Source organism: Oryzias melastigma, linkage group LG21, assembly GCF_002922805.2.
Source record: "Oryzias melastigma strain HK-1 linkage group LG21, ASM292280v2, whole genome shotgun sequence".
Classification (NCBI taxonomy): domain Eukaryota; kingdom Metazoa; phylum Chordata; class Actinopteri; order Beloniformes; family Adrianichthyidae; genus Oryzias; species Oryzias melastigma.
Genome location: NC_050532.1, coordinates 1,115,942 through 1,130,720, shown reverse-complemented (window position 1 = coordinate 1,130,720; position 14,779 = coordinate 1,115,942). Strand labels below are relative to the sequence as shown.

General features: G+C 38.1%; 2 protein-coding genes and 1 non-coding gene across 19 annotated transcripts in view; 2 read left to right on the top strand and 1 right to left on the bottom strand.

The window, feature by feature from the left end:
* caska (calcium/calmodulin-dependent serine protein kinase a) overlaps nt 1-14,779 on the top strand; it is a 136,334-nt gene that overhangs the window by 80,614 nt on the left and 40,941 nt on the right. For all 17 annotated transcript variants that reach the window (XM_024286027.2, XM_024286024.2, XM_024286028.2 and 14 more), the window contains exon 6: nt 10,875-10,977. In XM_024286027.2, the coding sequence (XP_024141795.1) occupies nt 10,875-10,977 (103 nt within the window). The remainder of the gene's footprint in view (nt 1-10,874; nt 10,978-14,779) is intronic.
* Nucleotides 3,764-10,693, bottom strand: gpr34b (G protein-coupled receptor 34b). The gene is made up of 3 exons (XM_024286030.2): nt 10,163-10,693; nt 4,701-5,212; nt 3,764-4,628 (listed from the first exon to the last, which is right to left on the bottom strand). Exons 2-3 carry the CDS (start codon nt 5,192-5,194, stop codon nt 4,076-4,078), a joined length of 1,047 nt encoding a protein of 348 aa, XP_024141798.1. The 5' UTR covers nt 5,195-5,212; nt 10,163-10,693; the 3' UTR covers nt 3,764-4,075.
* On the top strand, nt 12,118-12,189 carry trnaw-cca. The gene has a single exon. It is a non-coding gene; the product is annotated as a tRNA-Trp (tRNA).

Sequence of the window (14,779 nt, the reverse complement as noted above, 5' to 3'; positions counted from 1 at the left end):
TCCAGCCGACTTCAGGCTGCATCGTGCTGCAGACATCTACCATTACTGCTCATTTAAGACAGCAAATAGGCCTTCAAAATAATGTATAATTCAATGCACTTACAAAAAAGTAATAGTAGTTATAGAGTGAATGCTTCACAGCATTCACACAATAGAGATTCTCCTGCGCGTCCCCGTACGTTTTTTTTTTTTGCAACTTAGTTAACTTGGACAATTTTCCAGTTTTTTTAGGCTAATTTGGAGTTTAACTAATATTTTAGCATTATGCTAGCTGTTCTGGCAAAATTAGACATTTTTCCATTTTTTTTTGTTTTTTCTTTTTTGGGGCTAATTTGGCATTTAGCTAATATTTTAGCAAGCTTTCTGCTTCAGCATTTTCAGCTATCAACTTCAGCAGTTTCAGTTAGTTATAAGTTTCAGTTTTTTCAACTATCAGCTTCAGCATTTTTAGCTAGCTATAAGGTTCAGCATTTTCAGCTATCAGCTTCAGCATTTTTAGCTATCAGTTTCAACATTTTAGCTAGCTATAGAGTTCAGCATTTTCAACTATTAGGTTAAGCATTTTAGCTATCAGCTTCAGCATTTTTAGGTAGCTATAGGTTTAGCCTTTTCAACTATCAAGTTAAGCATTTTTAGATAGCTATAAGTTTCAGCATGTTCAGCTTTCAGGTTTAGCATTTGTAGCTAACTATAAAGTTTAGCTTTTTCATCTATCAGGTTCAGCATTTTCATCTAGCTATATGTTTCAGTATTTTCAGCTATCAATTTTAGCATTTTCAGCTATCAGGTTTTCAGCATTTTCAGCAGGCACATTCAGCTTACAGCATTGACACTAGCTTTATAGCAGGTAATGCCATATATCTTGTTTTGTAATTTTCCAAGAGATAAACAGAATAAACTGCATATGAATTTTAAAACTTGTAAAATCCACAACCTTTACAAACTAAATCAGCCTTTTAATTTTTAAATGTAGATTTAAAAAATAAAAAAGTTGTAATATTAAAATCATTAAGGTTTTCAGCTGATTTTCTTTTCTGTTATTCTCCTCATCGCTGTGTTTTGTACGGTGGCCCTGAAGTTCAAATTACATCAACAAATTACTCCACACAAAAACACTTTAAAGATCCCAAAACAAATAATAAAAAAACAACATTACATTTTAGAAATCAAAGCAAAATTCCAATAGCCAAAACATTAAAAATGTGTTTCAGAAAACAGTAATTTCCAGAATTCAAACTGAAATGTTTTCTTTTATCCATGTGGCGTTCCCTTGAAGCTGAGTGAAAGCAACAGGACTTAAATTGATTTACCTTTAAAAGTTTTGCCGCTCATCCAAGCAGCTTCATCAGTTAAAAAGATGAAATGTTAAAGATGAAGGTGGTATTATGGGACATCACTGATGATGACATTTGAGGAAGAGCGAACGCAGAGAGGGAGGTTTGATCTAAACTTGATGGAGCAATCACTGAACCTCTGCAGTGGCTGCAGTCAGAAATATCAACTGATGGAAGATGTCGCTTCCAGTTGAAAAGGTGAACGAACATCATTTTCTAATCAGTGATGTCCATTAAAATTTTACTTTTTCTGATTTCGTATTTTGTTGCATTTTTTTTTTACATTTCATTTTAATTTTTGGAAATAACTTGCTTTCTAAAATGTTTCATTTTAAATTTTTTAGAATGTATTTTTTTTCATTATATTGCTTTTGATTGTTTGTTTATTTGTAATTGTGAACTTTAAAATGAGTGATTTGTTGATGAGATTAGATTGATAATTCTTCCTTCATCATTTCCCAGTTTGTTTGGTCCATAGAGGGCGCTGTTGTTCTAGGTGTAAATCGGTAGAGTTGGGCATCTGCTCAAAAAGTTGCAACTTTTATGGTTTTTTCTCATGAAAAGAAGCTGTAAATCATCCTGTGAGGAAGCTTTATGTGGTGGGGGTGTTTGTTGAGTCTTCCCTCGTTGTTTTTCTTAGCGGTCCTGATGCTGTCAACATTTCTTCATGAGAAGTTGCTGCTATTTCAGAACTGCTTCAAAGCACATTGAAGTCCCAAAGGGGGAGACATGGCAGGTTTTCTCTTTTTAAATGACAGTTTTCTCTCTGTAATTTGTGTTTTTCCTTCTTTGGGTCAGATTTAATGGAGTTTACTCAGAACTGTGGCTTTGTCCTCTAAGATTGAGTTGTTTAGATGCTGCATTGTTGTTCCTTCCACACACACACACCCAGACTAAATCAGGACCCAGAAATAGTTTCTCCCTGAAAACCTGACATTTAACCTGACCTAATTTATCCAAATTAGTTTAAATTTGTTAAAATATGGAAATGTAAAAAGTAAAAAAGCTCTTTTGATAATTAAAATTAATATTTTGAAAAAGCAAAACAATCATCACAATGACAGTTTTCAAAATGTTAGCATGCAAAAGGTATCAACAGCCAGGTGAAAGGTACAAAAGACAGAAAAAGCAGGAAGATAAAGGGAAGCCTTTTCTAAGGAACACATCCTTAAAGCAGTGGAGATCCTCTCGTTCAGACAAACAGAACTTTCTAATGAACAGCTCCACCACCTGCTTACTTCTGGTGTTCCTCTGAACAACAAACATGATGGGATTTTAACATGAAAGAAAGTGTTTCTGTAAAAACGTATGGAGAATAACTGGAAGCTTCATGATGAATTGAAATGAACTGTCTAAAGAAAATATGTCTTCCCTAAAAAGGCTTAAAGTATCATCACTGTGCAGTAGTTCTACAAAGCTGGTTGACAAAAACAACAACTTTATTGCATAAATTCACAAGTTCTGACTGATTTGACATCATGTCTCTAAGGTAAACCTGTTAATTGACTGATTGTTTCCTTGGGGTGTAACCAATGGTTAGTAGCTATTCAGAGGGGAGTGGCTAAAATATATAGATTTGTTCATTCTTCATATCCTTTTTCTACTGGATCATTAACCAATCATGTTTGATGTTTATGCTCCAGTTAACAGCAGTAGTAAGTAGGAAAAAGAATGACAGCTTACCATAGTAAGCCTAAAGTATAACAAGAGAAAAATGCACATCTTTGTCTCGTGTTGTTTACAAATACAATTACTTCACTTGAATGTTCCTGTTTGGGACAGGAAGTCTTTTATTTTGAAAAAAAGTTAAATGAGCTTCTGTCTCAAGTAAAAAACAACATTACACTATAAGAAAATTCCCATTTATCGTAATATTTATATACATATTCGTACCCAAACATAAATATAATTTATATTTTTTATTTAAAAAAAACAACAATATAATGGTCCAATATAGTGTCAATTTTTCCTTAAAGGGTAAAAAAAAAAGGCTTTGTGGCTCCAACTAGGTTTTGATCAGTACCAAATAGGCCTAAATGGCTCTTTTACTGGTTTAGGTTGACCGAGCGTTAGCATTAGCCATTCTATGGGAAATCCCATTATATGTTAGCATCAAGCTAGCCGACTTTAGGATTATGCGTTAGATCAGGGGTGTCAAACTCAATCACAGAGGGAGCCAAATGCAAAACATGCACTAGGTCGCGGGCCGAACACGATAAACATTTATCAACACATAAAATGAAATAGTCAAAACTTTTAAACTTTAAAAACACAACTTTTTTTTAAACATAAATAAGAATAAAAAAGGACAAATATTTTTCCAGAATAAATCAACCTGTAACCTTAAATAACTTTCAACATTTTACTCTCTAAAATAATATATTCTGTCAAAATTATACAAGTTAGAAATAAAATAAATGTTAAAAGAAATAAATCTTTACTTGTATGCCATTTTATATAAAAAATGAAACTTATAAATATCCCAAAAGATTTTGCTTTTCATAAATTATATCAATTATATATAAGACTGTTAATAATAATATAAAATGATCTGGAGGGCTGAATATAATTGACTTGGACACGTGAATTAGATTGAGCTCTACTTTTATAGATCGATTATTGATCTATCAAGCTTAGATTGATTCATATCGATTTTATCAACCCCGCCCTAGATAAATCAGAAGGTGTCAAATACACGCTTTACCATCACATGGCCACAATCTTCACTACTCAGGCTGTCTTCACTTAGAGAGCATTTCATTGACATCTACAGTCACTGACGTCGTTTGGTTTGATGTGGTCCTCCTACCGTCCATATCAGTACCATTGCTGGTTGCACAGGCTTCAGGAACACGTGGCAGACAAAAGGCTCTGCTCACCAAGTCCAGCACCTCCTTCCTCACCGAGGAGGACAGCAGGTAGTACATGATGGGGTCCAGGCAGCTGTTCAGGGCACTGAGGACCAAAGTCAGCTCGTTGGTTTTGTTCGCCACGTCCCTCCAGAAAAGGGACGTTGGTTGGATCTGCGTTGCTATGTAGAAAGGCCTAACTATGTGGTAGGGCAAGAAGCAGATGGTGAAGACGAAGAAGATGAAGAAGGACTTCCGGGCATTCTGGAAAAAACTGTGTGAATTGGGGAGGTCTGGATTCTCTTGAGATCTTCTTAGAAGTTTCAGGGCAATCTTTACGTAGGACACCATTAGAGAGATGAACACAAACCAGAAGGTGAGCAGCCCACAGATGTTGATGTAGGCCTTCCACTTTTCTTTACTCAGGTCTTTGTAGTGGAAACATCTGCAAACACCACACATTATGCTCAGTCATTTTACACATCTGACCCAACAGAAAGACTAAAAAAGGACCAACCTGCCTGACTTTGGGTGATTGATCATGTATGGCAAAAAAAGCATGAACGCCACAGTCCAGACCACAGCACAAAGGAAGAAGCTCCACTTTGCAGACAGCAGCCTGCGCCTCCTGGCTCCCCCGTGCATCTTCAAGTAACGATCCACGCTGATCAGCCCCAGCAGAATGATGCTGGTGTACATGTTCATGTAGAACAGGCTGCCCACTAAACTGCACAACATAGGACCCAGCGTCCAGGTGTTGGCGTTGCTGTGATAGAAGATCCTGAACGGCAGGCAAAAGATCAGCAACAGATCTGCGCAGGCGACGTTTAAAAGGAACACGTGCACTGAGTTTTTCTTGGAGTGGACGCAAAAGAAAACCCAGAGAGCCCAAATATTCCCAACCAGGCCCACGACGAAGATTAGAGAGTAGAGCACGGCCAGTGGGGTCTGCATGGCCTTTTCGTTAACACAGTCCTCCACTTTCGCTGTGGTGCAGCTGTTTGACTCCATGTTTGTTTAATTCCAGTCCTGCCGGGGGAAGAAAACCGCATGTAGAATGTTTGTTTTGCCATGTCACTTCAGTGTGGAGTCAAATTACTATTATCCTAAAGCAGGGGTGTCAAACTCAATCACACAGGGGGCCAACATTCTAGACACCTTAAGTCTTGGGCTAATTAACATTTATTGAACACTCTAAAACTACATTTTTAAAACTGTAACTTTGTAATATAATTATTAACTAGATTCATAGCATTACCTGTGATTATGCTAGTGTGAATGCTGTAAACTGAATTTGGCTGCTGAGGAATGTTAGTGCTGATAGCTGAAGATGCTGAAATGAATAGCTAAAATGCTGAAGGTAACAGCTGAAAACACTAAAGCTGAAATAGAATATTATGGAAATAGAAAATACTTTATTAATCCCTTTGGAAGTCCTCAGGGAAATTCAGGAATCACTAAAGCTAATAGCTGAAAATTCTGAAGCTGATAGCCAGCTAAAATATTGGCTAAATGCCAAATTACCCTAAAATCTAAAAAGAAAAAAAAAAAGTTAGTCAAAACAGCTAGCATTTAGCTGAAATAGTAGCTAAACTCCAAAATAGGCAAAACAATGTTAGTAAATTACAATAATGTTCAAAAAGCTAACAGAATGCCAATTTTTAAAACTTTAAAACCGTAAATTTTTGACATAATTCTGAATAATAAAAAGGTAAGAATATTATTCCAGAATAAATCAATTTAAACCTTAAATAACTTTTAATATTTTACTCTCCATAAAAATATATTTTTGTCAAAATTATGTAAGTTAAAAATGAGCGAAAGATTACATTGGGCCATGAATAACAATAAAATAAAATAATCCGGAGGGTCAGATCCGGCCCCTAGGCCTTGACTTTGACACGTGTCCTAAAGTTTCCATCGCAGAATAAGGAACCTATGAACTTTTGCACAAAAATCTAGTTTTATTCTACTTTTGCTGTATTTAAGGCAGTGATTTTCAACCTTTTTGGAGCCGTGGCACATCTTTAACATGTACAAAATCCTGTGGCACACCACCAACCAAATTAAATTTTAACATGGTACATGTAATAGATATAGTTAATATGGTTTCTAAATGTATTTATACCCACTTCGTGTGAAACCTGGGCATGTTTCAATGAACACAAATTGGATATCCTGGCAGGAATTTTAGACAGACTCACATCTCTCAGTCTCTATCTGTTTTTAGTTTTAATCGGAGCTAATCTTGAAAAGCTCAGCTCACACAGATATGTGGCTGACAATAGGTACAATGTCAAAATTACTTTGTTGGCCAGAATGGGGAAGTCCTTGGCAACAGATAACCAAAAACTGTCAAAGGGTGATCAGCAAAGTTTAGCCTTAAACCACGATCTTGTTTCAGTTCAATGAGCTCCTTTAACGTCACTGTGTGGGTCCCTAACCCAGTCAAGGTATTCTGTGAAGGCTGAAGACAAATAAATGACAACTTCTCCTCAGTCACCTCACACATTGCAGCAGCGTCGCCATCATGCAGTTTCTCTGTGAGTGGGAACATCTCAAGGTTGCCACGCTGCACATGTTGTTGCCAGAGCTGCACCTTTAAACGGAATCTGTTCGTTTTATCAGTGAGTAAGCAGGTTTTCATTTCTGCCTTGCATCCGTGTGTTCAGTTCATTTAGATGATGAAATATATCTGCCAGTTATGCCAACTTTATACACCACTCATCACGTGCAAGCAGCTTTAAGTAACCGGACCTCTTGTTTGTCAGAAAAACTTCCTCTTGCAGTTCGTACACACGGGCCAGCACTTTGCTACGCAACAGCCAACGGACCTGCATGTGGAGCAATAAGACTTTATGTTGTGATAGATCTGCTGGTTAAGTCTTTCCAACGAGGGCCTCACGGTGCAAAAAAACAGTGCGTGACAGTAATATCTGGGTTTCTTTCTTTGAACCTAATCACGAAGCCTTTGATACGCCCAGCCATGGCTGCGGCTCCATCAGTGCAGACCCCTGTACAGTTTTCCCACATAAACACACTTTTGTCAAGATATTCCGACGTGACCTGAAACGTACTGCCATAAACAAATATTTTAATAGTCATGTAAAGTAAACATCTTAACTGACTAGTGTGAATGCTGTAAGCTGTATTTAGCTGCTGAAGATGCTAGTGCTGATAGCTGAATATGCTGAAATTGATGGCTAAAAATGCGGAAGTCAATAGCTGAAATCGCTGAAGCATATAGCTAGCTAAAATATTAGTTAAATGAGAAATTAGCCAAAAAAACTGAAAAAAGCCTAAATTAGCCAAAACAGCTAGCATGTAGCTGAAATTTTATCTAAACTCCAAATTAGCCTAAAAACCTTAATAAATGCCAAAATAGTCCAAAAAACTAGCATAATGCCATTGTAACTTTCAACTTACTTACTACACTTTGACTCCATATAACATAAAGTAACGACTAATCGACTATTAAATTAGTCGTCGACAATTGTAATAGTTGAGTAGTCGTAGATTAGTCCACTAATCGTGGCAGCCCTAGACCCGAAATATTCCCTCTCCAGTTGATTTTTCTGGCAGTTCCTTGTAAAATAGTAAATTTTCTCTATTGCTGTCTGTATCCACAAAACGCAGGTTGGTCAAGAGCTGACAATGTCCACTAATATCTGTTGTCTCATCAAGTTGCAAGGCAAATTTCTTACTGATTCGCATCTTTTCCAAACAGTTTGGATGTCCACAGACGTGTCATCAATGTGTCTGGCAATTGTGTTGTCCAAGAGAGGAACTTTAGCTATCGCTTTGGCCGCGTCAGGGCCTAGCATCTCATTAACAATGAAGCGGGCAGTATTAATGTTTTTGCCACAGTGTGGGACTTTTTTAATTTAGCTACGAGTTCAGCAACAAGGTAGCTAGCTCTCTCATTTACTTTTGTGGTTTTTCTCAAAAAACTTGCCAGTTTCTCATTGTTTGCACGGAAGCGTACCAAGTAGTCCATCGGCTTATTTTGAATGGAAGGGTGATAAGTTTGGAGAAGGCGCTTAAGCTTGCTTGGCACCATGGCGCTATTGGATAGCTTCTCACCACACGCCAAGCACAGCGGAGTTGGCGCCATTGCATCCCCAGTGGAAGTAAATCCAAATGAAAGATAGCTTTCACTGTATGGTCTCGAGCTCACCGTCTCATCTGTTTTCTTTCGTTGACCACTCATACTAGGGCCGTCATCTGGGTCAGGATTTTGTCCAGGGCCCTGTTTGCCATTTGCATTTTCCCCTCTTAAAAACTTCTCCATCACTGTCACTTGCTGTTATGGTCACTGTCGCGTGAAGCGCGGTCGCGTAGCAATAACTCTATTGTTTTTACAGGCATTCATAGCCTCTTCTGCCACCCACTGGAACAGAAGAATATTACATTTTCTGGCTCACTTACAGCACCGACACTTAATAATAGTTAATTAGGTGACATTAGATCATTTCCCACGGCACACCTGATGATCTCTCACGGCACACTAGTTGAAAATCACTGGTTTAAAGTCCCCCTCTGTTGAAAATCCTGTTTTTTTTGTTTGTTTTTAACATGTATATGTTGCATTTTTCTTCAGAAAGAGAACAAATGTAATCAGAAATCATTTTGTTTTTTCATTTCCGAGTATTTCTCCTTTTAAATCCATCAAAGTGTCTTGGACAGACTCTGTTTGAATGAATGATCTTCTTTCCATCAACAGCTCTGCTGCACATGCACTAAACCCTCATCTGTTCCTAGTGTCTAGTTCAGGTTCTGGAGAAGAGAAGATGGTATCTTCACATTGACTGCAGTCAAATGAGCCGCCGTTCACATTTCTGTGGTCAAATCAGCATCACTGGATTTTTGGTGTGAGTTTCATCCAATACTTACGGTAGCAGGACTGAGAACGCTGGAAAATCTCCACCAGACTCCACGGAGCTTCTTGATGTGACCACGGAAATGTGAACGGCGGCTCATTTGACCGCAGTTGGAAAGGATTGTAAATCAATGAAAGAGCATTTTGATGTTAGCTTTGATTATTTTATCAAGAACTCTGAGAAACCAATGATTGAATGTATTGATCACAGTCAATAAACATTGGAGAATTAGCTAAAAGAGTCTTTGGTGAACTGGAAGGAGAAAGAATCAGGATTTTGGAGGAAGTTCTGTCCATGAAGATCTTCACTTCCTCGTCCAGCTGACATCCGGATCAGAACCATACGGCTGGACATTACCCAGATTGATGGATGTTTTTATGAAACAGCGGTGAAGATTTACGCTAGTGAGACACAGAGCTATCATAATCCAGCCCAGTCTCAGTAAAATGCGTACATATGCCACGATTTGGGAAATACCGTGTATAATATACGCCAAAACCGGTTTTTGCGTGCATATAATACGCGCGGTCCTAAACATGTCAAAGTCTGTTTTCCAGGTTTGACACGCCCCCTGGTTGAGCCGTGAGCATCACAGACAGTCCCAAAAACGAACAATTTGCTTTTCTAACCCTAACCATAACCTTAATCCTAACCTTAACCAGGAACGACGTCATTTAGAAAAGAGCCGGAGGATTTCTGACCACGTGATCAAAACGAAACCTAAAAAGTCGTGCATATTGTACGCCGGCGCAACCTATTCTCTACCATTGCGTATCATATGCACGCAAAAACCGTGTTTGGCGTATATTATACACGGTATTTCAGAGTGCAAAGTCGTGGCATATGTACCATTTTACTGCGACTGTGTTGCATAATCAGACAAGCTCCAAAAGCCACACCCCCTCAGATCTGCTTTTGGAAACGGAGGCTTCAGATCAACATGAAAAATGACTTTTTAAGACATTTAGGTTGTGGGATTTTGGTTAAAAGCTTCATAATCATAATTAAAACACTGCTTGGAACATTTAAAAAAAAAACTAAAACTCACTGAAATAACTTTTTTTAGATCTATGGTTTCTTGGTGAAGCTACTTACTCACCCAGAACATAAGGTGCAGGATAACAGCCAACTTGTGGTCTACTCAGTCCTTTACAGTTCCTCTCCACAAAGGTCCGCTCGAGTTATAAGGAAGTGCTCAAACCTCTCTGCTCTGGAAAGACTTGTAACATTCTTTCAGCTATCACTGGATCTGGCTGTTAGTCAGCGATCAAAGACAAACGGAGCCGAGCTGGAAGCCTCTATCTGCCCCATGCTTTTTGTCAAAAACATCTGCAGCTGTGAAAAGCAGCCCTCCTCAGCGGATGTCCACATCGCTGTGATGCTGTGTGGAGATATCACCCTCTCTCCTCCCCTTAGAAAGACTTGAAGCTCCTCCTGGTCGCACACACAACACCATGCTGGTGATTATGAGTAGAGCCATCAGTGAAAAGAAAAGCTTCCCAAATGACTACTTCTCACTAATTACAGCAGGGGAGGTTTAGACTGCATTTCAAACTCAGCTCAAATGTAAAAACAGCAGTCTTCCCTCAAATAAATAATTTGTTCAAATAATAAAGACAGACATGGTGCAGTGTACTTCTCTCTGGGGTTTTTGTGAACAAGTGCTGGCAAAAATAACCTGTACATCTTGACTGTGGGTGATGTGCCCGTGTGTGTCACATGGGTTATTTTTGAACTTTTTGAGCTGCATGTCGCTCTCTAATTATCATCAAGAGACCCTAGAATCATGCTGTGTTCTCTCCTCTCCTCAGCCCCACTGTGTGCTCCTGGCATCCAAGGAGAACTCCGCCCCTGTCAAGCTGGGGGGGTTCGGAGTGGCGATCCAGCTCGGAGAATCCGGATTAGTGGCAGGAGGTATGAAACCAGACGCAACACACTCCACAATAACATCAAACCTAGAGATGCATGAAAGTTGTTGTGGTTTTTATTGGAGTTTGCTTTTTCTGTAAGATAAAGATAATAATAAAAAAACACCTTTATAAAAAATAAACTGTTTTAATAAACAATCATGAACAAAGCACTGTTATAGATAGATATACAGTATTTTAAATCAGAGTGTTTAGCTGATCAGCATTAGCTCTATTGAGTTAGTGTGTTTGTGTTAGCCTGGGGGCGGTTCTGGAAGCGCAGACTCTTCCTACTCACTTTGTGACATCAGCTTGTGAGAACCTGCTTGTTTTTCATGGGTATGGGAGGGGCTTATGCTCAGAGCACAGGTTTTTAGAGGAATATATGAATGGATCAAAATAGTGCTTTGGGGCTGTTTATAGTGAGGAATGAACATTACAATACACTTAGAACTAAAAAAGTTGATTTTGCATGACATAGCCCCTTTAAGACCAGAGATTCCTCGGTGAACCCATAGAGCGGGGATGTCAAACTCAATCACACAGGGGCTAAAATCCAAAACACACCTTAGGTCGCAGGTCAAACAAGGTAAACATTTATTGAACACTCTAAAACTAAATTTTAAAAACTTTAAAAGCTACACGTTTTGAAATGACTATGAATTAGATATATAGCATTACCTGTGATAATGCTAGTGTGAATGCTGTAAGCTGAATTTTGCTGTTGAAGTGCTGATAACTGAAGATGCTGAAGCTCATAGCGGAAAATGCTAAGGCTGAAAACAAAAAAAAGCGAGACTTAGGTTAGCCAAAACAGCAAACATTTAAATATTAGCTAAAGTTCAAAGTCAAAAACAGCCTAAAAAAACAAAAAAAAAACTAAATTAGCCAAAAAAAGTATTAACTAAACTCTAAATAAAGTTGTTTTTTTTTTTTAAAAAGCCTAAATTAGTCAAAACAGCTCGCATGTAAATGTTAGTTAAACTACAAAATGGACTAAAAAAATGAAAGAAAAGGCTAAATTAGCTAGCATGTAGCTGAAATATTAGCTAAACTCCAAAATAGCCTAAAAAAAAATCTTAGTAAATTCCAAAATAGTCCAAAAAGCTAGAAGAATGTCAATTTCGGAAACTTTAAAACCGTAGTAGACCTCGTGGCGCAACGGTAGCGCGTCTGACTCCAGATCAGAAGGTTGCGTGTTCAAATCACGTCGGGGTCATTCTTTGGGCTGCACGGTGGCGCAGTGGTTAGCGCTCTTGCCTCACAGCGAGAAGGCCCCGGTTCGACTCCCGGCTGGGACCTTTCTGTGTGGAGTTTGCATGTTCTCCCCGTGCATGCGTGGGTTTTCACCGGGGACTCCGGCTTCCTCCCACCGTCCAAAAACATGCTTCATAGGTTCATTGGTGACTCTAAATTGCCCCTAGGTGTGAATGTGAGAGTGAATGTGTGTGTGATTGAGGCCCTGTGACAGACTGGAGACCTGTCCAGGGTGTACCCCGCCTTCGCCCATCAGTAGCCGGGTTAGGCTCCGGCACCCCCGCAACCCCGAAAAGGGAATAAGCGGTCAGGAAGATGGATGGATGGATGAATTTAAAACCGTAACTTTTAATATAATTATGAATAATAAAAAGCAGGAACATTATCAACTTAAACCTTAAATAACTTTCAATATTTTACTCTCCATAAAAATATATTTTTTCAAAATTAGAAGTTAGAAATAAGCTACTTTGACACGTGCCATCGAGTGAAAATGTTCAGATTGTTGTACAGATCTTTCCATTTTTAGACCCTCTGCACATGAAGTCTATTAAAGCTGTTGTGGCTTCGTGCATGCAGCCTGACTTGTGACATTAGACAATCAGGGTGTATTTTGTGCAGTCCTACGGGCACCAATGCATCACTTGCACACTCCATGTGAGCGGTGTTTTGTGCGCGGTCAGTAAGGATGCAGAACTTGCACCTCACTAACAGTTATTATTATTTATGCAAGGACACCGTACGACTGCGTCACCCGATGAGTAAAAGCAAATAGACTTCCTTATGACTTTATCTGTAAAGTTACCAAGCACCAAGAGCCCACAGTAACCTGATACTATCACAGCATGCTTACATCTTCTACATTAACTGTGTGGCAAAGAAAGTTTACATCAGTCACTGAAGTTATCAAACTCATAAAATATTGTAGAAACACTTCAACTTTGAGAGAAAATGTAATAAAAAATCCAGGAAAATCTCTTTGTATGATTGGTAAGGAATGTGTTTGTGTATAATTGTGCAGAAAGAGTTATAGTTCACTCATTTTGATATTTAAAAAACGGTTGTTTTTCTCTTTATTGTTGACACATTACTGATGTGGTTCTTGAATGGCTTAAATAGCACTTTGGACGTGTTAGTGGCTCTATATACAGAAATGTATCAAATCCGGAGCAGCTGTTGCAGACACAAAGCAAATGTCACGGCTGTGGTCTGTTTCTGCTGCAGAAGTATTTGTCTAATAACTCCTGTTTTTCTGGCAGGTGGTTGATGGTATAAGTGCTATATCCCCTTTGGTTTTGAAACTTCCAGGATGTTCATCTGACAGCAAACATCCCGCTTTGCTTCTGACAAGGACTCACTGCTAAATGTTTAACCAGCTGTTTTTTTGCTGATGTTTGTTTTCTCATTGCTAAATCAAACACAGATAAGAGTTTTTTTTAGAAGCTGTGAGTCTGCAACCCTTCAAAGCTGCCCACATCTGCGAACAAGAAATTACTACTGAGTTGATCTTCAGATTCAAACCTCTGAAACCTCCTCAAACTCCTTCTGTATTTTCTGCTCTATAAATCACACTTAAAAGTCTTAAATTGTTCTTAAAAACCACAATGAGTCTTATAATCTGGAGAGTCATATGTGTCACTCTGTCAAATTTCAGTCTGTAATTAAAAAAAAAAAAAATCAATTAAATTTTAGTTTAAACAGATTACACATTTGTACAGAAATACAAATCTAAATACAAAATAATCTACTATATGTTTTGAATATATTTATATTAATCTGATCCAGTTCACATACTGTAAATGCATTAGTGAAATAGTGAGATTGTTAATATCATACAGAGTTGCATGGATTCTCAAATAGAGAAGCTCCAACAATTGTTCTGCTTCTCCTGGTGGGTTTTTCAGTTTGGCCACTAGGTGGCGATCACACTATAGCATTACACTTTTCTCAAGACGAAGAAGAAAGTTTGAGCAAAAAAACTGTTTTAGACCACAAATAGTTACTTTGAAAAATATTTCCTTAAAGGAGTTTGGAAACTTGTGAGTTTATAAAGATGTTCATTTAGTCAGCAATGTGTGTTTACGTCGACCGAGCGTTAGCATTAGCCGTCCTTTGGGAAATCTCAATATACGTTAGCATCAAGCTAGTGGACTTAAGAATTATGTGTTAGATTAATCTCTGTTTTTATGGAACGATTATTAATTCTAGATTATTTATCTATTAAGGTTAGATCAATTAATAGATTTTATCAACCCAGTCCTAATTTTAATTCATGTTTTTTTCACCTGTAATCCAGGTGTGTCCCCACAGATAGCACACTACAAATAGATCCACCATGAAAGTTATTCTGCATTCATGTAGTGTTTGAAGATTAGTTTTTTCCAATATTTATGTGAGATTTCCAAGTCAGACATTCATTTTTCTGATTATTCCAACGCCACATGAACGCACATCCCCTGAGTTTGAGTTTTTCCCTGAGGGACACCATTTCCATTGGTGAAAATGAGACTAAATGAGACTAAAATGTCATTTTTAATCAAGATTAAGTCATG